The sequence below is a fragment of the Sorex fumeus genome, unplaced genomic scaffold, assembly GCF_029834395.1.
Source record: "Sorex fumeus unplaced genomic scaffold, SorFum_2.1 ptg000044l, whole genome shotgun sequence".
Classification (NCBI taxonomy): domain Eukaryota; kingdom Metazoa; phylum Chordata; class Mammalia; order Eulipotyphla; family Soricidae; genus Sorex; species Sorex fumeus.
The window spans coordinates 68,486,291-68,509,559 of record NW_026606101.1 but is presented as its reverse complement, the minus strand read 5'-3'; the positions used below and the strand labels follow the sequence as shown (position 1 = coordinate 68,509,559).

The window sequence follows — 23,269 nt, the reverse complement described above, 5'->3', positions numbered from 1 at the left end:
ACTTTGTCTCCAAACCACAGGGCACAAACCACCAGGGACCTGAGCCTCGCTGACCCTTTTCCTAAAAGGAAAAGGGCCAGTGATCCCAAACTTTAGCATAAAACAGAACTTGGGGAAAGAGGTTCCAGAATTCCTTGACCTCCTGCTCCAGTAAGTGGAGAATATTTACCAAGCACTAAAACTGAGAGTATACGTATACCATTTTGTATGAAACAACAAAGTGGATAAGCGTCATTAATGGGGACTTGGGGAATGGTTCTCGGTTCTGTGTAATGTCGCGAAAATAACTCCTATTCCAAAGTCAGTTTGGATCCTTCCTCCTATCAGCACTTAGAGGAGCTGGCCACACAAACTTTTTTTTTTTTGGCTTTTTGGGTCACACCCGGCGATGCACAGGGGTTACTCCTGGCTCGTGCACTCAGAAATTACTCCTGGCGGTGCTCGAGGGACCATATGGGATGCTGGGAATCGAACCTGGGTTGGCCACATGCAAGGCAAACAGCCTACCCACTGTTCTTTTGCTCCAGCTCCCAGCCACGCAAACTCTGTGTGTCATCGTCACACTCCAAAACTTGCCCGGTCTACTCTAATCCTGAACACGTTGGTTAATCCTTTCTGAAGACAATTTTATCCACTGTAAATTCAAAAAAAGGGGGGGGGGGCAAACAGATATATTTCTGAATGAGCAGACTAGGTTCAATAAGCACAAGCAAATTCTTCCTTCAGTGGAAGTATAATAATCCCGACAGCAGGAGAGTGGGATACAATCCTGGGAGGGGTTGTGTTAACACAGTCAGACCCAGTATGATTTTTCTTTCAAACATCTCGACAGGAATCTACAGCCTGTGAGGACTCAATCCAACGACGGCCGCTGTGAGATTCAGGCCTCGCATCTCTTCCCATTGGATGTAAATTCCACAGGGCACTTCCGGGACAAAGTCTCTCGGGAGAAAAAATGTATCTCCATCCTGGGTGGGCTTTCCTCTCCCGGATGTGAAACCTCGCCTTACTCTGGTATACACCTTCTTCTCGAGGTCCACTCAAGAAGAGGAAAGGCCAGCAACTGGCGCTGGAAGCAATGTTCACTTGGGCCCTCAATAGCCCTCCACTGCCCAGGCCTACTGGACCAGTTTCACAGTCAGACCCAGGGGGGACCACACGAAGGGGCGGGGTTAGCCTAACACTTCGTGAATTTGCTGTAGCTGCTCCATTCAGGGCCAGTCCTTGGTGTCTCCCCGCGAGGACCTTGTTTCCAAACAGCGGAGCCAATCACAACTCAGAACCCAGACGCCACGTTCCACAGGGGAATCAAAAGCTCCCCGGAGCTCAGTTGCGCGTTCCGCTGTGCGGCCACCACCAGCTAGAGCCACGCATTGTGCCCGCCTGGCACTGGGTGCACCGGTGACCCATCCTGCCCTCTCTGCAGCGAGCCGCCAACTCCAAGTCATGGACATTCGAGCCTGCAGCCCCAGCGCTGACCCGGCACCCCCCCTGCAGAGCCCAGGCATCTGGGCCCCTCCCGCCAAGCGCCCAAGGCTCTGTCTAGCCCCACCCTTTGCCCCCCCACCCCCCCCCCCCCGCCAAGCGCCCAAGGCTCTGTCTAGCCCCACCCTTTGCCCCCCACCCCCCACCCCCAGCCAAGCGCCCAAGGCTCTGTCTAGCCCCACCCTTTGCCCCCCACCCCCCACCCCCTGCCAAGCGCCCAAGGCTCTGTCTAGCCCTGCCGTTGGGCTCCCACCTCGAGCCCACCCAGAAATTCCCAAGGCCCCTACTTCAGCCTGCGCTGCAGTCTGCTCCAGTCCTGCCTCAGCTCAGCACTCCAGCCCCTGCTTGTTTCTCCCAGTCCAGGGGCCCGGGAGCACCCCAAGAGTTCTCCAGGTCACCCTCACTGCAGAGCTCGTAGGCACCTCTTCCGGGAATGAACAGACTCTGGCCATGTCTCTGCCAGGCCGGGGACCAAGAGACTCTCCTCCATGGTAGCAGAAAGTACCTGGCCTGGCCACAAGTGAGGAGAATGAACTAAAGCTTTTTGGGGTGTGTGTGTGTCTTTGATTCATGTAGGATGCACTGCAGGATTATTTTTTTTTTAGATTGTCAGAATTAAGCAATGAAATGAAGATAATGTGGGCCAAAAATGCTGCAGAGGATTCTGGATTCCCCTCTGCCTTGGGGTGGGAACCTTCTGCCTCTATGGAGGGAACACTTGGGCAGTTCCAATCACTCCAGGTTTGCTTCAATTCTCAGGACCAGCTCTTTTTTTCTTAAAATTTGGTCTTTTGGGGGCTGGAGCGATAGCACAGCAAGTAGGGCGTCTGCCTTCCACGCAGCAGACCTGGGTTCAATTCCCAGCATCCCATAGGGTCCCCCAAGCACCACCAGGAGTGATTCCTGAGTGCAGAGCCAGGAGTAACCCCTGAGCATTGCTGGGTGTGACCCAAAAAGAAAAAAAAATTGGTCTTTTGGCGCTTTACTGATGCACAACTTCTCTCCCCAAGTAATCATTGTTAATTAAGTGGTTTTGGCTCTAACCTCTGTGGTACTTTATGATCCCCTCACCATTTTTACCTGCCCCCCCCATTTGCAGAATCTAGCAAATATTGTATATTGACAAATGTTTGTTGGATATAAAACAAACACAGCAATTAATTGTGCCTTCCTCATGCCATGACTATGTGAAGGCATAGTTTAAATTGTTGGATATGTCCTTTTTCCTAAAGAAACAAGTCTTAAATATTGTTTTTAAAATTTCCTGTCATTAAAAAGTATTCAATTCTAAATATTCTGTGTTTTCAGCACCCAAAAGGAGAGAGAGAACAAAAGGGAATGCCCTGTCACTGAGGCAGGGTGGTATGGGGGGAAGGGGGATGGGAGGGATACTGGGATCCATGGTGGTAGAAAATGGGCAAAAATGTGGAGGGATGGGTACTCAAACATTGTATAACTGAAACCCAAGCACAAAAATTTGTAAGTCTACAACTGTACCTCATGGTGTTTCACTAATAAAAATTTAATAAATAAATAAATAAATAAATATTCTGTGTTTTTACAAGAACTTGAATATATTTTGTACCAATATTGGGTATAGAACATTTCTCATGAGAATCTTCTTTTCAGCAGAATAACTTTTTTCATAATGATCCTCTTTAATTATAAATATAAATTATATTTTTTCTATGTTATAAATTTTTTGTGGTTGGTTAATAAAAATAATGCTATCTCCAAAACAAGAATTTTTGTCTCGTTCCTTCGAGTTTTGCCACTCAATTCCTCTTTTGCAAACCACAGCACCCAAAAGGAGAGAGAGAACAAGAGGGAGTGCCCTGCTACAGAGGCAGGGTGGGATGGGGGATGGGGAGGGCGGGAGGGATACTGGGATTAATGGTGGTGGAGAATGGGCACTGGTGGAGGGATGGGTATTCAAACATTGTATAACTGAAACCCAAGCACAAAAATTTGTAAAAGTCTACAACTGTACCTCATAGTGTTTCACTAATAAAAATTTTTTAAAAATTGTCTCAAATTCTATCCTTTCTCAGCACTTTACTCGTGTATGCTTTTTTCCCAATTAGAGTGATTATTACATTTATATTAGTGGTTTTGGCTCTTATCTCTGTGAGAGTTTACGAAACCCTCAACATTTTGACCTTGTCCTTTTAGTGGCTTTACCCCTCTGTGGAAAACCTAGGTATGTGTGGTCAAATGTTTGTTGGATACAAAAGAAACACAGCAGTGATCTTGTGCCGGCCTGGTTCCATGACTCAGGGAGTACTAGATCTAAATACATTGTTGTGTATATTTTCCAAAACAACCAACTCTTTTTTCATGATTCTTAAATATTTTAGCATAATTTATCTTGTCCATTAAATCTAAATATTTAAATATTTTATTGTTATAATTTTCATAACTCTAATGCATTTTTACATAGCTGCTGGTGTACAGAAATATTATGTTGGGCAGGACAGATAGTAAAGAAGGCAGGGTGCTTGTCTTGCACACTGCTGATCTCGGTACAATCCCCAGCACCCAATATGAACATTTAGCACTAAAGTCCAAGGATCTTAAACCTTGGTGTAAAACAGAATTGTGGGGAAGTCAGATGTTCATGGATGTCATAATTTTCCTGTCCCATTGATTTCAGAGAAGCAATTTTGCTGTAGTACAAAGAATCTGCATTTTTGGAACATATTAGCAGGAACTCTAGCACTATCTAATAGACATCACTGACCTCAACGTCCACCAGATTTAAACTTAAAAGTACTGCCAGGTTGGGAGAAGCATGCTGAAAGTAGACTATAGACCAAACATGATTGCCATTCAATGCCTCTTTTGCAAACCACAACACCCAAAAGGAAAGAGAGAACAGAGGGGAATGCCCTGTCACAGAGGCAGGGTGGGATGGGGGGATGGGGGGTGGGAGGGATACTGGGATCCGTGGTGGTGGGAAATGGGCACTGCTGGAGGGATGGGTATTTGATCATTGTATAATTGAAACCCAAGCACAAAATTTGTAAATCTACAACTGTACCTCATGGTGTCTCACTAACAAAAATTAAAAAATTAAAAAAAAATAAAAATTTTTTAAAAAGTAGGGGCTGGAGCGATAGCACAGCGGGTAGGGTGTTTGCCTTGCACGCAGCCAACATGGCCGACACAGGTTAGATTCCCAGCATCCCATATGGTCCCCCAAGCACCTCCAGAAATGATTCTTGAGTACATGAGCCAGGAGTAACCCCTGAGCATCGCCAGGTGTGACCCAAAAAGCAAAAAATTTAAAAAATAAAATAAAAAATAAAAAAAGTACTGCCCTGAAGGATGATACGCAGTGTGAAAAATGACAGTATACTATTTTCTAAAGAACAACAAAGCAAGTAATCACCACCTAGGTACTCAATGGGCTGGAGTGATAGCACAGCGGTAAGGCATTTGCCTTGCACGCAGCCAGCCTGGCCGAGCCAGGTTCGATTCCTCCACCCCTCTCGGAGAGCCCGGCAAACTACCGAGCATATTCAATATGCCAAACACAGTAACAACAAGTCTCAAAATGGAGATGTTACTAGGCCTGCTCGAGTAAATCAATGAACAACGGGAGGACAGTGACAGGTACTCGTAGTAGAGGGAAATGACTCCTGGTGCTGCATAAAATTGTTCAAATAAATCCTATTCTAAAACTAGTGTGGGCTGGAGCAATAGCACAGCGGTTAGGGCGTTTGCCTTGCACGCAGCCAAAATGGCTGACCTGAATTCGATTCTTCTGCCCCTCTCGGAGAGCCCGGCAAGCTACCAAGAGTATCTCGCCCGCAGGGCAGAGCCTGGCAAGCTACCCCTGACGTATTCGATATGCCAAACACAGTAACAAGTCTCACAGTGTTACTGGGCCGCTGGAGCAAAAGTAGTGTCCGATCCTTCCACTTTGAAGGGCTTTGAAGGGCTGAAACATACTCTCCCTCTCAGGGGGACACCAGCTTCTTTAGAGGCCAGTCTATTCCAAGTCCTAAACAAGTGGGTTAATCCTTTCTGATGATCACTTCTTCAATAGCTCCACATTTGACTAAAAACACACACACTCGTGCAACTGTGTGTCTGATTAGACTGTGTCCCATTAGACCAAGGGAGCTGTTGGTTGAGTGAACGGGAAAATAATTCCCACAGTACTATATAGATTGACAGGGGCTGGATCGATATAGTACAGCGGGTAGGGCATTTGCCTGGCATGCGACCAACCCAGGTTCAATCTTTGGCATCTCATATGGTCCCCCAAGCACCTCCAAGGAGTAATTGCTGAGTGCAGAGCCAGGCGTAACCCCTGAGCACCACTGGGTGTGACCCAAAAAGCAAGAAAAAAATTAAATTAAAAAAACTTAAATATAGAGATAGACCGGTAGGGCTGGAAGTAAACTAACCCAGAGTGCGCTAGCGGTCCTACCCATCATACTCTGTCCAAACATGGCTTTCCTTCTCATACCCCGGAAAGATCCAGCCTATGTTATGACTCGGTGAAACTGAGGCTTCTCTGCGATTCAAACTCTGCCCCGCTATTGGGCCTAAGAAATCTCGGAGCACTTCCGGAACGGGGTGTCACGGGAGAAAAGAATCATCTCTGTCCCGGGCCTCGCTCCGCTCCGGGATTTGACGCTGAATCGGCTTTTCGATGAGTCTCCCCACCCCCTGCGGTCCAGTGCACAAGGCAAAGGCCAACAAGTGGCCCTGGAACCCAAGACCCCCTGAGGCTCTCTCCAGCCCTGCACCCTGCTGAGCTGCCTGCTGAGCGGGCCCCAGCGTGGGTCGGACTTGGAGCCCTGCAGACCCCGTAGGGGACCCGCACAGGAAGGGGCGGAGTTACCTGAACTTTGCCACGCTGCTGTGCCTGGCTTCCTTCAGAGCCGAGCCGGGCTTCTCGCGTGAGGACCTCGATTCCAAACCGCGAGGACGATCCCAGGCCGAACCCGGACGCCACCAGGAACCAAGAGCTCTGCCGACTCGCCCAGGCCCGAACGCCGCTCCCCGTTCTACCCTGCAGCCGCCTTCAGCCGGTGCCAGGCATCCTGCCCGCCGGGCACTGGGTGCACCGCTGACCTGCCTTGCCAGCTCTCTGCAGCGAGCCGCCAACTCCAAGTGATGGGCAGTCGAGCCCGCAGCCCCAGCGCCGACCCTGCACCCCGCTGCGGAGCCCAGGCATCTGGACCCGGTCCCGCCAAGCGCCCAAGACTCCAGGAGGCCCCCCAAGTCGAGCTCCTCAAGCTGCCCAGCTTGCAAGACGTCGCTCCGCGCATCTCAGTGATGCTCCTGGCCGAAAACTCGGCCCTCACGGTACTCCTGGACGACACCGAGCTGGTGCTGGAACCCCATCCCACAAGTGCCCTGCGAGTGTGTCTCCCGGGTCAGACCCTCATCCTGGTCCCAGAGGCCCTAGTGCTCTGGGCTGAGCGCCAGGTAGGGGGTCACCAGGGCCTCCCGCCCGCAGCGCTGGAACCCTGCGCTTTCCTGAGCGCCAGTGGGGAGGTTGTGGCCATCCAAGTGGGAGCCTTCCGAGCTGATTTCGGGGAAGAGCCCCCCGCAGCTCCCCCAAATCCCGCCCACCAGCAGCCCCAGGCCCTCCTGCCTGGGATGGGGCCTGCAGCGGGCCCGGTGTTCAGGCCGCATCCCGAGGTGCCCAGTGGGTCCAGCCCCGACCCTCCAGGCCCCACACTGCAGCCCTGGCTATGGGCCCCCACCCCGAGCCCACCCAGAAGTTCGCAGGGCCCCTACTTCAGCCTGCGCAGCCATCTGCTCCAGTCCTGCCTCAGCTCAGCGCTCCAGCCCCTGCCTGTTTCTCCAAGTCCAGGGGTCCGGGAGCACCCCAAGGTTTCTCGAGGTCGCCGTCGCTGCAGAGCCCGCAGGCGCCTCTTCCAGGAATGAACTGACTCTGGCCACCAGGCTGCCAGCCGGGGACCGGGGACCAAGAGACTCTCCGCCTGCGTGGTAGCAGAAGTGCCTGGCCTGGCCACTAGTGGGGAGAAAGGACCAAAGCTTTGGGTTTTGTATGAGGGGTGTGTGTGTGTATGTGTGTGTGTGTATGATTTACGTAGGCTGCATTGCAGAATTTTTTATGACTAGAGTTAAAGAATGAAATGAAGGTAATGTGGGTAAAACAGCACTGTGGACCCATCTGAGTTACCCTCTGCCTTCAAAGTGCACTTCCATCAGCTTTCTCTGTAAAGGGAAATCTTTAGCTGCACCAGTCACTGGAGTTTTGCTCCAAACTCAGGACCAGCATTTTGTCCTGAAAAGTCTGTTCTTCCAGGCACTTTACTCATGTACAGCTCTTCTCCCCAATTAGAGTCATTGTTAAATTTGTTTTAGTGGATTTTTCCTTAGTCTCTGATAATTTTGTTACCCTCACATTTTTTTTCTGTTTTTTTTTTTTTTTTGTGGTTCTCGCCCTTTGGGAAATCTACAGATAGTGCATGGGAATAGAGGTTTGCTGGATACAGAACAAATACAGCAATGAATTTGTGCCCTCCTCATTTTATGTGAGCATATGATTTAATTTGTTGGTTATGTGGGTTTTTTCTAAAGAAAAAAGTCTTAAGATATTTTTTACCACTATTTAACAAAAATTTTCTGTCCTAAAAAAGTACAGAATTCTAACAATCCTATGTTTTCATAGTTCTAAGATATAGAATAAATTTTGAACACACATTTTGGGGGTATTTGGGAGGTCACACCCAGTAGTGCTTAGGGGTTACTCCTGACTCTGCACTCAGGAATTATTCCTGTTGGTGTTTGGGAGACCATATGGGATGGTGGGATCGAACCCGGGTCAGCTGCATGCAAGGCAGATGGCCTATTGCTCTGACACCTGTTTTGTACTGATATTGATGTATAGAAATAATACATTTCTCATGTTAATATGCTATTTGGCAGATTAATTTATTTCAGAATTACTCTGTAAATTCTCTATTTAAATTTATGTATTTTTCTCTGTATTTGTAAAATTTTCATGTTTCTTTAATAAAAATAATGCTATTGCAAAATAATGCAATTTTTGTCGCAAATTCCTTTCCCAGGGGAGTAGGGGAAATTGGTGTAAGGGAAGTGGGCACTAGTGGAGGGATTAGTGTTGAAACACTAATGCCTGAATCCCAATCACGAATAACTGTAATTTAACAGGGACTAATTTTTTTTTTGCCATTTCTTTTTTTTTTTTATTAGTGAAACACCATGAGGTACAGTTGTAGATTTACAATTTTTTGTGCTTGGGTTTCGATTATTCAATGATCAAATACCCATCCCTCCACCAGTGCCCATTTTCCACCACCATGGATAATATCCCCCCCACCCCCATCCCCCCATCCCCCCTGCCTCTGTGGCAGGGCAATCCCTTGTGTTCTCTCTCTCCTTTTGGGTGTTGTGGTCTACAAAAGAGGCATTGAGTGGCAAACATGTTCAGTCCATAGTCTACTTTCGACATGCATCTCCCCTCCTGGGAGGATCCTCCAAACACCCTTTATTTGGTGCTTCCTTCTCTATCTGAGCTGCCCTTTCCCCTAGAATGCCCAGCTGGCCTCTAAGCAATGGAGTAATCCTCCTGGTGCTGATCTCAGCTATTCTTGGGTATTAATCTCATATTTTGTTACTTTATATCCCCCAGATGAATGCAATCTTTCTATGTCTATCCCTCTCTTTCTGACTCATTTTGCTTAGCATGATACTTTCCATGCTGTACCACTTGTATGTAAATTTCATGACTTCATCTTTTCTAACAGCTACATAGTACTCCATTGTGTAGATGTACCAAAGTTTCTTTAACCAGTCATCTGTTCTTGGGCATTCAGGTTTCTTCCAGTTTCTGGCTATTGTAAAGAGTGCTGCAATGAACAAACAAGTGCAGATGTCACTTCGACTATACATTTTTGCCTCTCTGGGATATATTCAACAGGGACTAATTTTTAAAAATTATTTTTCCAGCACTTTATTTATGCACAACTTTTCTCCCCAGAGTATTTATTACATTTATTTTAGTGGGTTTGGTCCTACTCTCTGTAATAATTTTATGATACCATCACCATTTTGAAATTATATTACTTTTTGCTACATGACTACAAACTACCAAGTTATATTGAATGGTGGCATTTAAGGACTAAAAAGATAATACAAAGCTTAAGTTGCAAATCCCTGGTGCCACATGGTGCATCATACTGACATATGCACCTCTTCCTTTCGTTTTATTTTTAATTTTATTTTCAATTATTGTTCACAATAATTCATTACATTCAATATTTTGACACCAAACCCACCACTATTACACCTCCCCACTACCCTTATTTTGAAGTTTTCCACCACCACTCAAGTCTGCCCCACAGGCAGATGCTAGATAATTTATTTTGCATTGCTTGTTATGAATAGTATAATATGTCTGTAAGGGTCTATCTCACAGTGATTCATCAAAAGAGTGAAAAAAAAAGTATGAGATAACGCTTGGCCGCAAAAATATGGCCGTGCACTCCTGGGATTCTAAAAATTTAAATTACTAGCGTCCGGAGCCATCCCTGCAGAGAGCTGCTCCGTTCCAAGATTCATTTGTGAATCTCAGGATCATGGCTGTTAATGCCCTTAAATTGCACACGTGACAGACAGGGTGTGACAGCCAGGACCCCAGAAGGGCAGGGAGATGGGAAGAGATGGCCCACTCCCTAATCCTTGAGGCCTGGACCAGTTTTCAGCTACTGGTCCCGAATACCTGGGTTTTTTAGCAGATGTGTGAGAGGCCCAGATGGAGCTGTGAAGATCGGCCATGAGGGTGGCAGCTGTTGGGTTCTGGAGATTTGCAGCTACTGGGGTTCGTCTGGTGCAGGCAGAGAGGATGCCTGCCCCCATCTGGTACCTCTTCCTTTCTTTCTTCCTCGCTTTTCCTTCCTTCCTTCCTTCCTTCTTTCCTTCCTTTCCTGTTTCTATCTTTTTTGTCTTCCTTCATCCCTCTGTCCCTTTGTTTCTCCACTGGTTTACTTTTTATGCCACTATAAAAAGGAAACAGTTCATTCCACAAGTGTGAGTCCAGAGGGATCCTAAAAATCCCCAGTGATGGGCCCGAAAAGGGTCATCATCATCATCCCTTTGAAACCTGAAAGTAGGACTTGATACCTGTCTGACATACTCAGGCCATAAATCTCACAAGTCCAGAGGCAAATCTCAAGATCCTCCCACACAAAATATCATTTCATAGCAGCCCTTGAAAAAGTGAACAATAACTCCAAAATGCTAAACAGACTCCATTCTGTCCCTATCAAAATTCCTGTGAGGGACCAGTGAGAAAGTAAAATAGGCACTTTCCTTGCATGCAGTAGAACTGGATTCAATCCCCAGCACCCCATATGGTTCCCCTGAGCCCCACCATGAGTGATCCCTGAATGCCGATCCAGGACTAATCCCTGAGCACTGCAGGTATAGCCAAAAAAAGAGCTTTGATTTTTTAAAAGGCTTGAGCAAATACTGTTGAAATATAGGTGGAGTAATAAAATGCCCTGAATAGCCAAAGCAATCCCAAAAAAATAAAAGAAACTTCGAGGCTTCTTGTTCCCAAACTTTCAATGATATGTGAGAGCTGAAGTACTCAAGACAATGTGGTACTGGAATAAAGACAGGTCCTCAAGACCACTTGAAAAATAATTGAGAAACCAGAGGCATATTCCTGACAGAAGAGTAAACAGGGGTAAACAAACATTGAGTATGTAAACAAACATTGCATATGATCGATACAACACTTGCCAAACTTAGCCACATATACCCACTGCAAACAAAAACAAAAACAAAAAACCCTGGCCAAAGCAATAGTACAGTGAGTAGGGCACTTGCCAGGGGTCAAACTGACCCAGGTTTGACCCCCGGCATCCCATATGGTCCTCCAGGCACTGCCAGGAGTGATTCCTGAGTGCAGAGCCAGGAGTAACTGCTGAGCGTTGTCGGGTGTTACCCCCACCCAAAAAAAAAAAACCCAGGGCGAAAGTTGAACAAATAATTTTCTAAAGACAAACAGATGGTCAACAGGTATGTAAAAAGCTTTCCTTAGTATTTATCACCAATTAAAAGCAAATCAATGCAGCGAGATACCACTCTCACACCAGTGAGACTGAAAGCAATCAGTATTGACTGGCTGTTCGGGAAAAGGAACCCACAGCCACAGCTGGGGATTGTGTCAGTGTTCAAACCTCTGAGAACAAAATAGACATTTATCCCAAATAAACACTAAAAATTAACCTGAAAATTTTACTTCTTGGCATCTATCCCAATGCCCTCCCCCCCCCAAAAAAAAAACACAACTTTGTAAAGATATTTGCACTCCTAGTTTCTGTAAAGCACTATTCACAATGCACAAGATCTGGAAGTAAACTGAGTATCCAGAAGAGATAACTGGGTCTAGAAAAAGTGGTTTGCATAGACAATGGAACACTACCCAGCTATAAGAAAAAGACAGATCATGCAATTGGCCACCTTGTGGATGGAAGTCATCTATAGAATATGAAATTCACATGGAACTTCATGCCAAGTGAAGTCAGCCAGAAGGAGAGGAAACGACACAGATTTGTCTCGTGTGTGTGTGTGTGTGTGTGTGTGTGTGTGTGTGTGTGTGTGTAGAGAATCAGATTAAGGAAATGACAAATGACCGGAGACAATAGAACCTGGGAACAGTTTTACAGAACCAGCTACCCAATGGCTGCCCCCTTGGGCAGGGTGGTTGGGAGGGACCCTGACTGAGATAATGGTAGACTGAAGCCAACAGTGCTGGAGGGTATGGTGTTGGAACGTTTCGTGCATGAACCCCTGATATAATGGTATTGTAAATCACCATGCCGCAAAAAAAAGTTAAAAGGAAAAGAAAAGGTGAATAATATTAAGTATTGGTGAGGAGGCAGTCCCAAAACCGAGTTGCCTGCTGCTTCCCAAAATAGACATCAAGGGCAAGAGAAAGAAGCTTGGCTTTCCCTGTTCTGGTCTCTGAATAGCCAGCCCTGCCACTTGCCCCCTCTGTTAGCTCCAATTCCTCTCTCTCTCCCCCCTCCCCCCTTGTGGGAGCTGAATTCCTGCTCAGGGCACCTCTTTTTGGAAGCCACAGAAAGCAGGAGACAGAGAAGGGGGCTTGTAAATTGGGGAGTGGAGGCCAGAAGAACATGTCTGGATGAAGTGCCGCTCAGCGGAACCCACGAGTCAACTTGCACTGGGTCCCTCACTCCATCATGAGTCCATAAATTCATTACTTATCCTGCCTCCTGGCTGCCAGCCAATCCCACCATCCTTGAGTTTCACACCACGCTTGTGAAGGGGTTCCCTGCCTTGATCCAGAGGGAACGCTTACCTGGCCTGAGGAAAGGTGTGGAAAAAGAAGGAGGGACTCAATCCTGGGGGTTGGGAGTCAATTCTATTCCAGACCCCAGCAAAGGACTAAGGGGTCGGAAGAGGGAGGCAAGTTCCCCTGAAGACAAGCGGGATGGACTGATGGCACCCTCTTCTCCCTGCACCAGCGAAACCAAGACCTCGAGACCTCGAGGCACCTGCTCCGCTCTTGCCTTTCACAAACCTCACAGACCCACCCCCAGCACCCCAACCAGCATCACTCCCACAGACCCAGAAGCCACGGGTGCCGTCCCTGACCCTCCCCCCGCCCTCCCCCACCAACTCCACCACTCCCCACCCCGGGTCCACCCCTGGTGGGGACTTGCAGGGGGCGGGACTGACCCACCCCAATGGTTATCCGATAGCTCCCCCCTAGAGCCCCGACGCCAGGGGCGGAGATCAAGGTGGGCGGGGCCAAGGCTATTAAACACATCCCGGAGGCCGCCCCTCACTCACTAGCGGCCAGGCTCTTCTGCTGACCGGCAGGGACTCGCCCGCGCCCTGCACCTCTGGCTCCTTGCAGCTCACCGCTCTGCTGACCTCTCGCCTCTCGCATTTGCCGCTGACCTCAGGCCACCTGCACGTCGCTCGCCGCCGGCTGCCCGCTGTCCTGCAGCCCCTCGTCGCCTCCTGCTCGGCCGGTGTCCTGCCCGCCTGTCTGTCGCCGCTCTGCCATCTGCCGTAGTGCCCGCCGCGCCGCCGCGCCCTCCGGACCATGCGCTCCCGGCCCCGAAGCCCCACCGCTGACCCTGCACCCGGTCGGAGCGCGCAGCCTGCCAAGCGCCCCAGGTGCCACGCGCCGGACGACCTCGACTTGCCGGGACCACCCAGCAGCCCGCAGCAGCCCGCCGCAGCCCCGGACGCCGGCCCGCAGGTATCTCTGCTGCTAGTGGCCGCGGGCTGGGCTCTGTCCCACGGGGACCTGGTGCTGGAGCCCCGGCCCGGCCGGCTGCTGAGAGTGTGCGTCCCGGGACACACCCTCCTCCTGGTCTCGCAGGAGACTCTGGCCGGCTGGGCCCACCTCCGCGCCGCTGCCCCGGAGGCCGGAGGGACGCTGGGGGCCCTGCAGCTCGGACCCTTCCCCGCCGCCGCCCTCCCGCTGCCGCTGGCCGCCGCCGCCGCCGTGGCCCCGACGCTGACCTTCCCGCAGCACCTCCGGCTCCAGCTCGTGCCGCTCGAGAGGGACCCTGCGGCGCGCTGGGGGGACGGCCTGCACCCCAGCCCGCAGCTCTCGCCTTGGGCCCCCACCCTGAGTCCTCACGGAAGCCCCGCGGGCCCCTGCTTCAGCCTGCGCCTGCACCTGCTCCAGGCCCGCCTCGACTCCGCCCTGCAGCCGCTGCCCGAGTCTCCCCGCGCAGGGACCCAGAAGCGCCCCAAGCCTCTTCCCGGGCGTCGTCACTGCAAAGCCCGCAGGCGCCTCTTCAGCCAGTGACCTGTCCGCTCCGGCTGCCATGCAGCACATCGACGCGTGCAACGCGCCAGCCCTGGGACGCACGCACGCCTGCAACGCAGACTCGGTCACAAGCAAGCAACTTTTAAACCCACCTGCCCGAAGAGTGGTCGAGTCCCTGCATGCCCCCTCCTCGGCAACACTTGTCGACCCCCTCTAAATGCAGCCCCTTCTCTGCAACGGCAGCCGCAAAAGTCAGAGACAGAACAGCCGGTTCCGGTTCTGTGGACTTTCCCGGGACCCCTCCTGGACATACTGGTTCCAGCAACCTTGCTGGCCAGATCTCATCTCTGAATCCAGAAACGCCTTCCCGGCTTCTGAACCGCCTTCCCGCCTCCGAACGTTTCCTAGTATGAGACAGAAATCTTTCTTAAGTGCCAAGATTATGTACTTGTTTTCATATTTGTTTCCTTTTGTAAGAATAAAATTTTGGAGAGGGGATCACTAAGTCAATGATGGTTGGAGGACTCGTTAGGGATGGGAGATGTGTGCTGAAAGTAGATAAAGGACCAAACGTGATGGCCTCTCAGTATCTATATTGCAAACCACAATGCCCAAAAGTAGAGAGAGGTATGGGGAAAATTGTCTGCCATAGAGGCAGGGGGAGGGTTGGAAAGGGGGGAGGGTATACTGGGAACATTGGTGGAGGAAAATGTACACTGGTGGAGGGATGGGTGTTCCATCATTGTATGACTGAAACTCAAACATGAAAGTTTTATAACTGCATCTCACGGTGATTCAATTTTAAAAAAAAGAATAAAATTTTGTTGAGTAAAACTTGTCCAATCATCACTCAATGCCTCTTTTGCAAACCACAACACCCAAAAGGAGAGAGAGAACAAAAGGGAAGGCCCTGCCACGGAGGCAGAGGGGGATGGGGGGATGGGGGTGGGAGGGGTACTGGGATCCATGGTGGTGAAAAATGGGCACTGGTGGAGGGGTGGGTGTTTGATCATTGTACAATTGAAACCCAAGCACAAAAATTTGTAAGTCTACAACTGTACCTCATGGTGTTTCACTAATAAAAATTAAAAAATAAAATAAAATAAAAAATTTATAATAATTTTATGAGAAAAAAAACTTGTCCAATCTGTCCACAAAATAATCATTTGAAATTATCAAGAGTTTTGTTCCATAAAGCAGCAAAAAGGGAGACTAACACCCAGGAATGGCTGAGATTAGTACCAGGAATTTTGCTCCATGACTTGAAGGCCAGCCACACGTGCTAGGGGAAAAGGAAGCTCAGATAGAGCAGAGAGCACCAAATAAAGGGTGTTGTGAGGACCCTCCCAGGGTGGGAGAAGCATGCTGAAAGTAGACTATAGCCGAACATGATTGCCACTCAATGCCTCTTTTGCAAACCACTGCACCCAAAAGAAGAGAGAGAGAACAAGGGGGAATACCCTGCCACAGAGGCAGGGTGGGAGGGGGAGGTGGGGGGATGCTGGGACCCGTGGTGGTGGAGGATGGGCACTAGTGGAGGGATGGGTACTTGATCATTGTATAACTGAAACCCAAGCACAAAGATTTATAAGTCTATAACTGTACCTCATGGTGTTTCACTAATAAAAAAAAAGAGTCTTGTTCCACTTTTATGTAAGCATATTCAGCAGTTCTTCATAACAGACAACACGAAATATATTCTTTCGGTTGTGTTTTGGGGCAAGAATTGGGGTTTGGGATGGAAACATCCCAAATTTGGTGGTGGGAAGGTGTAATGGTGGTGGGATTGGTGTTTGAATATTGAATGTAATAAAACATTGTGAACTAACTTATAAAATTAAAAAATTTTTAAAAAGAAAAAAACGTAATGTGGAGTTCATGCCCAATTCAATCAGCTTGATCAATAAATACCGTTGCTTCTACATTATTAAAAAAATTTTTTTAAAAGAGTTTTGTTCCACCAACACCTTTTTTCACATATTGTCTGCCATCCTAGTTTTGCGTTCTTCTCTCGAAATTTAATATGATTTTCTTCTGATTGAAGATTATTATTTCCGGTTTCCTTCCCCTGCTTCCTTTGTGATCTATCACGAAAAATTTATCACACAGGTGTTTTAAACCTGTTTTAAACAGGTTTTTAAACCTGTTTAAACATGTTTTTCAGTGTCTGAAAGTTTAGTGTCTCATAGTCACTCTCAATAATGCAACAAAGCCTAATGCTTATTTACTTATTTATTTATTGTTTTAGGGCCCCACTAGGGCTTACTCTTGTTCCGTGCTAAGGGTTTCCAGGGATATAATGAAAATATGAGTTTCCAGGGATCGAACCTGGGTTGTTTGCATGCAAGCCAAGTGCCCTACCCTTTGTGCTATCACTCCAGCACTGAAGTTTTAATGGTTAGAGTCACTTCTGCCATTTAAGTTCCGTGGATGGAAACAGGGATAAATAGCAAAGCTTCTGGACAATGTTTAACTGTCAAAGTACCTTAATGATGTTCTTATTAAACAAATAGAAAAGATTTGGTAAATATGAGCATCTAAAAGGTGCTTTGTGGGGCTAGAATGATAGTACAGTGGGGACAACTTTTTGCCTTGCATGCCACCCACTTGGGTTCAATCTCCAGCATCCCGTATGGCCCCTCAAGAACTGGGAGGAGTAATTCCTGAGTGCAAAACCAGGAATAACGCCTAAGCATTGCCAGGTGTGACCCCAAAAGCCAAAAATAAATAAATAAATAAAATGTGCTCTGTTTTGATGAGGGATGTGAAAAGCATTCTCCATTTTATAACAAAAACGGTTTCTAAAAAGACAACTTTAAGGGATTGGAGAGACAGTACAGCAGGAAGGACAATTGCTTTGCCCAGGGGCTACTCAGGTTTCTTCCCTGGCACTCCATGTGGTCCCCTGAGCCACAGTAAGAATAATCACTGAGGGGCTGGAGCGATAGCACATCCCATAGGGCATTTACCTTGCACAAGGCCAAGTCGGGTTTGACTCCCAGCATCCCATATGGTCCCCTGAGCACCACCAGGAGTAATTCCTGAGTGCATGAGCCAGGAGTAACCCCTGAGCACTGCCAAGTGTGACCCAAAAAGCAAAAAAAAAAAAAAAAAGAGTAATCCCTGAGAGCAGAGCCAGGAATAAGCCCTGAGCACTGACAAGTGTTGTCCAAATACTAACAACAAATAAAAAATAGTAAAACATAAAAAGACAACTTTGAAGAATTATATAATTAAGACAAACAAGGGGGGGGATCAATTTTGTGGTATATGAATTCTCTTGGACTAAAGCTATTGTTTGCATATGTAAATGAGATTATCTCACTCTCCAGCTTACAATGGTGGTTTCTCATTGTTACTAGAATAAAACTCAAATTCTTTCTCAAAAAAAAAAATAAACAAGAATAAAATGAGCCCTCAGGCTCAAATTTCTCTCTCACTGATTTCTCTGATCGAGAGTCACTTGGATGCTATGCCTCAGTTTCCCCTGCATGCATGTGACATTGTACAGGAGCTGGCTACTCTGGAAGAACCCATCAGCTGTTCAGTGCATGTCTGCATGTGTGCATGTGCATGTATCTGTGTGTGTGTGTGTGTGTGTGTGTGTGTTCGCGAGCGTGCATGCACTGGAATAATCCAGCCAGTGGATCATCCTCTCCCTCCTGCCCAGGTGAAGCCTCTGCTGTGAATTCGATTCCCATCGTGGCTCCTTTTAAACTTGCTCATCAGGCAGAGGCAGTCTCAAACCCTGCAAGCTGAGACGGCATGGAAACTCCCCCCAAAAGCAGCTCCCTGAATCCCCATCTTGTTCTTAGAAGGGGTTTTCTGTTGCTATATCGATTTTCCTATCAAACAAGCAAATACTTTAATGGTTACTTTTTAGCCTGGAGCCCACCCTCCACCCACCTGTCAGTCTAACACAGGTGAGAGACACCTCGGCCAAGGGTGGGTCCACCAGCCTCCCCCCCAACCCTGCGCCTCCTTCCTCCCAGACTTTTTTCTTTTTGGGTCACACCCTGCGATGCACTAGGGTTACTCCTGGCTCTGCACTCAGGAATCACTCCTGGCGGTGTCAGGGGACCATATGGGACACTGGGAATTAAACCCGAGTCGGCCGCGTGCAAGGCAAATGCACTCCCTGCTGAGCTACTGCTCCAGACCCACTCCCAGACTTCTGGAACACAACTTTCTCAAAACTTCCATGCTGTCCTGACTGCTGCCCACAACTAGGTGCATAGACCCTCTTCCTCTCCCATGAGCACACATTTCTTCCCTTGGCTGAGAAACGTCTGAGTCCAGCAGGGAAGCCTCAGAGCCTGAATCAGCAAGAATCTGAGGGAGGGCTGTGACTGAAAGACCCCTGGCAGCTGCTTCTTCGGAAGGGACCAGGGCAGGGACAGGTCAGCTGGCTGATGCCCATCTGCCTTGTCCAGGGCCCCTGAAGCCAGCCAGGAGCAAAGGTGTGCAGGGCAGCATGGAGAAGCCAATGAGAGTGTGCAGACGATGGAGAAAGCACAGCAGGGAAGGTGCTGGCCTTGCAGGTGGCTGACCCAGGTTCAATCCCCCGCATCCAATGTGGTTTCCTGAATCTCATCAGGATTCCTGAGCCCAGAGCCAGGATTAAGCCTTGAGCACAGCTAGGTGTAGTTCGAAAACCAAAGAGAGAAAGATGGAAGCAGAGGAGGAGAAAAAAAGAGATCGTGATGATTTTCCTCTGGTTCCCAGCCCCGCCCCTTGCTAAGTTCTCATCACTCTCCTGTCTCCCACCTACCAGCCCGTGCCCGTGCCCGGACTGAGCTCCCAAGCTCTGTGTGGCCCTCCCCACCCTTGGTATTCAGTCAAGAGCCTACTGAGCATCCCTGATCCCTTTCCCCAGTGTGTAAGCTGAGGGCAGAGGGACTGGCCCAGCCCTGGGCCCTGCACACTGTAAACTCTCCGGATTTAACTGCTGAGCACAAGCGTGAACGAGCAAAGCGAGCAGAGGGCCCTCCAGCGGCAAGACCCTGAGCTGGCTGCACAGAGGAACCGCCTGGCCCCCTCGGCCCTCTGTGCTCCGGCACCCTGCAGAGAGTCAGGCCAGCTTGCAGGGAGGCAGCCGACCAGCCTATTTTCCCACCTTGTGCTGCTAGCAGGGGCCCTCCCGCACCTCCTTTTCCTGCACACATCCCCACAGGCAGCGGGCTTTCTCCAATATGCCCGGGCGCCTGCACATCCTGGCCTGGTCTTACTCTCCCTCCTGAGCCAGCACTTCCCTGATGCAGAGACCTTCGGAAACCCCAGAGGGCTGTTCCCAAACCCCATCCTCCATGCACAGCCTGAAGTGGGATTACAGTGGAGGTAAATAAAAGATTCGTTTCCGAGTCTCTGGACTAAATAAAGGATCAGGTTCTTGGTGATTGAGAGATAAAAGGAATTTTGGGGTTTGTACATGGAGGAGCCGATTCAGAAGCAGTTTGGAGTCGTGAGTGGGACTAGAGCTCAGTTTTCCTTGGTTTGGGGTGGGGGTTCCACCCACTACCCACCCTGGCCATCTGGTTTCACTTCTGAGACAGGCTGAGCAGCCAGGGTCGCAGGAAGCAGGAGCCCCTCCTCAGAACCCGGGCCGAGTAACTGGCCTGCAGGAGCTCGGTGTCCTACTGCCGCATCTGTCCTGGCCGTACCAGCCCCTCCTGGAGACATCTGCTACGGAACATTACTTGCAACCCGAGATTAAACAAAAGCAGCCTCCAGTGTGGAGTGTTTTTTTTTTAACTTTAACTTTTTAACTGATTGAGGTTCTATGATGTGCAATACTGTTAATGGCTCTCACGCACAGGATTACCACACCGCACCCATCACCTGAAAGAGCCTCCAATCGCTGGGAAAAGATGAGTAAGAAGAGGCTGTTTAAAATTTCAGGGCTGGGAGGAATAGAGATGTTACTGGCGCCCGCTCGAGTAATTTGATGATCAATGGGATGACAGTGATACAGTGATACCCACCACCAATGTATGCACCTCGCTCCCTCAAGGACCCCAAGGCCCCTCCCTTTCAATCCCACCTTGCATAAACGCAGCTGTGTGGGTTAGTTCTCCCATTATGCTGCCTTTGTCCCTCTTTGTGTATCTTTAAGTTCCACACATTAGCAAGACCCTTCCGTCTCCATCCTCTTCCTCCTGACTGACTTCATTCAGCACCACACCCTCCAGTGGCATCCATGTCCCTGCAAGCTACCTGATTCTGTCCTTTATTAGAGCTGCACAGTATTCCATTGTGGATATATACCACAACTTCTTGGTCCATTCATTCGTAGTTGGGCACTTAGGTTGTTTCCTATCTTGGCTATTGTGCTAAGTGCTGTGATGAACATAGGTGTGTGTCTGTCCACTTAAATGCAAGTTCGCGTAAGTGTGGATAGAAGCTCATGATGGCGCCAGCAGGAAGGAAGCTTTGGGCTTCCCCATGACTTGCTCCAAGGCAGCAGCTCAGGGCTCTGGAACTCCACAGGCAACAGGGGGAGGGCCCGGTGTTCATTTCACTTTCTGCTCCCAGCTGCCCAATTCAGCATCACCCCAGAGTCGGGACAAGCACCAGTTGCAGAAAGTTAAAAATATAGGAGCGATAGTACAGCTGGTAGAGTGTTTGCCTTGAATGTGGCTGACCTGGGTTCGATCTCTGGCAACCCATATGGTCCCCCCAAGTACTGCCAGGAGTAATTCCTAGGGCAGAGCCAGAAGTAACGCCTGAGCATCACTGGATGTAATCCAAAAAGCCAAACAAACAACAAAAAAATGAATAAATAAAAAGAAATGGATACACTTTAGGGGGCCGAGTGGTAGTATAGTGGTTCATACACTTGTCTTGTGTGCAGCTGAACTGGGTTCAATCCCCAGCACCCCATATGGACCCCAGAGCCCGCCAGGACTGATCCCTGAGTACAGAGCTGAGCGAGTCCTGAGCACTGCTGGGTGTTCTCCTCTACAAAACAAACAAACAAAAAAAAAAAAAAAAAACCTCCAGGTTTCTGAGTTCCATCCATCCCTTGGGACCCTGGCCCCGCTCCCTCTTGGCAGGACCCAGAATCTTCAGCTTCTTGCTCCATAAAGACCAAGGATCATATCTGTAAATGGGGTGCTGCACCGGCTCATCTTCTTGCCACGTCCCCGGGGGTTCAGAGTGACCAGGCTTGGATTCTATGAAAGTTTCCAGGATCTGAAGCTTCACTCTAGGCCTGAGGCCCCAAGGATGGGACCCCACCCTCAGCGAGGCTGCAGGGTCCCTGCCAGGACTCCCTTGCTTTGCAGGTTCGATGAGAGGGTGCAAAGGCTGTATAGACAAAACCCCCAGGCTCCCAGGTGTTAGGATTAGAAGCCCCGGGCCATGATTCGCCTCATGCTCTGCAGGTGTAAACAACTGTGTCCCAAGGGCCCTTAGCAGACAGCTGATGGTCGCAGGGATATTCAAAAGGGTTTTCACTGACATCTGAGTCCTGTTGGTTGACAGTGACTGCCTCCACCTGGAAAACTGCTCTGCAAACCACAAGTGTCCTGTTGGTGGGTGCTCATAGGAAAACTGAGGCCCAGAGAGAGAGTTTTCCTGGATTAGAACTTGGCCCTGGCCTAGAACTGAGCTTTTCAAAATTCGAGTCATAGCCTTTTCTCCTTCTCCTTCTCCTTCTCCTTCTCCTTCTCCTTCTTCTTCTTCTTCTTTTTTGCTCTTTGGTCTTTGGGTCACACCCAGCGATGCTCAGGGGTTACTCCTGGCTCTGCCATCAGAAATTACTCCTGGCGGTGCTTGGGAGACTATATGGGATGCCAGGGATTGAACTCGGGTTCAACTACGTGCAAGGCAAACACCCTACCTGCTGTATTATTGCTCCAGCAGTAACAGCCTTTTCGTGCCGACTGAAGTGGCCTTTCCCAGCAACCCAGGAGGAGGAAGCTGAGAAATGGGTCGAAAGCAAAGACCTGGGACTGAAGAGATAATATTATGGACAGGGCACTTGCTTTGCACATGCTCAGCCCAGGTTCAATCCCCGATCCTATAAGATCCCGTGAACTACCAGGAGTAATTCCTGAGTGCATAACCAGGAATAACTTGAGCATGGCCCCTCCCCTCGCCAACAAAAACAAGAACACACATGATCAAAGACCCTCTGGTGTTCATATAAAGGGGCAAAGAAAACAGGAGGAGACCCCTCCCATGTCACCCCTCCCAGGCAAAGGCAGGAGGAAGAAACCCACAAGGCAGAGCACCCCCTCCCATCCTGTGCTCATTCCAGCATCACAGTTACCCAGAAGGAAACTCCATGCTGCAGTAGAGGAAGTGTTGCTGAGGGTAAGTGACTGAGCCAAGTTCAGGGGTCCCCAAAGCCTGTCCTGGTGGCCTTCTTGCTCCACAGCCCACCCACGACAATGCAGGGAGGGGTGGAGGGGAGGATGGGCTATAGCGTATACTTGGGGGGAACAGTCAGAAAAAACGTATTTGCTATTACTATTATTGGGCCACCCCAGGTGCTATCCCTAGATCAGTGCCCAGAGAACTATGTCGTGCTGGGGATCAAAGCCTGGCCTCCTGTGTGCAGAGCACATGCTCGGCCCTTTAAGCCATCTCTGGATGCAGAAAGAAGTGCCTTTGAGGTCCAACTCTTCACACGGTAGCTCTAGGGCTTTGGGCCTACACATTCCTTGATTTATCGTCCTGTAAAATGGGGACAGAGCAGAGCCCAGCTCCCAGCTTGTTGGCATTAGATAAAATCATGCGTCGGGAGCGCTTAACCTCATCTGGCACCTCAGATGTGCTCAGGGCTGAGGGCTCCTCCTGACCCGGGAACTGCACCTCCCGAGGTGTGTCACCTGGACCCCCGCCACCTGCCGCGTACCCATGTGAAGACGGTCTCGTTCTGAGATCACCCCTTCACTTCTCTTAGCGCTGGGATTCAGAGCCAGCACCCCTTGGGTGAATGAGGGGGGCAGGAAGCTGGTCTTGGGACAAGCCAGGAAGCTCAGACTCAGCTGGGATTAACTGCCA

General features: G+C 49.3%; 2 protein-coding genes across 2 annotated transcripts; both read left to right on the top strand.

Annotated features, from left to right (window-relative positions):
- The first annotated feature begins 6,615 nt into the window (after nucleotides 1-6,615).
- On the top strand, nucleotides 6,616-7,395 carry LOC130030690 (proline-rich protein 23A-like). Its single transcript, XM_056122051.1, has one exon. It carries the CDS (start codon nucleotides 6,616-6,618, stop codon nucleotides 7,393-7,395), a length of 780 nt encoding a protein of 259 aa, XP_055978026.1.
- Nucleotides 7,396-13,582: 6,187 nt separating this feature from the next.
- On the top strand, nucleotides 13,583-14,299 carry LOC130030688 (proline-rich protein 23A-like). Its single transcript, XM_056122050.1, has one exon. It carries the CDS (start codon nucleotides 13,583-13,585, stop codon nucleotides 14,297-14,299), a length of 717 nt encoding a protein of 238 aa, XP_055978025.1.
- The last annotated feature ends 8,970 nt before the right edge of the window (nucleotides 14,300-23,269 follow it).

Coding starts and splice junctions, on each gene's coding strand:
- LOC130030688 (XM_056122050.1), top strand. CDS start 13,583: ATGCGCTCCCGGCCCCGAAGCCCCACCGCTGACCCTGCACCCGGTCGG.
- LOC130030690 (XM_056122051.1), top strand. CDS start 6,616: ATGGGCAGTCGAGCCCGCAGCCCCAGCGCCGACCCTGCACCCCGCTGC.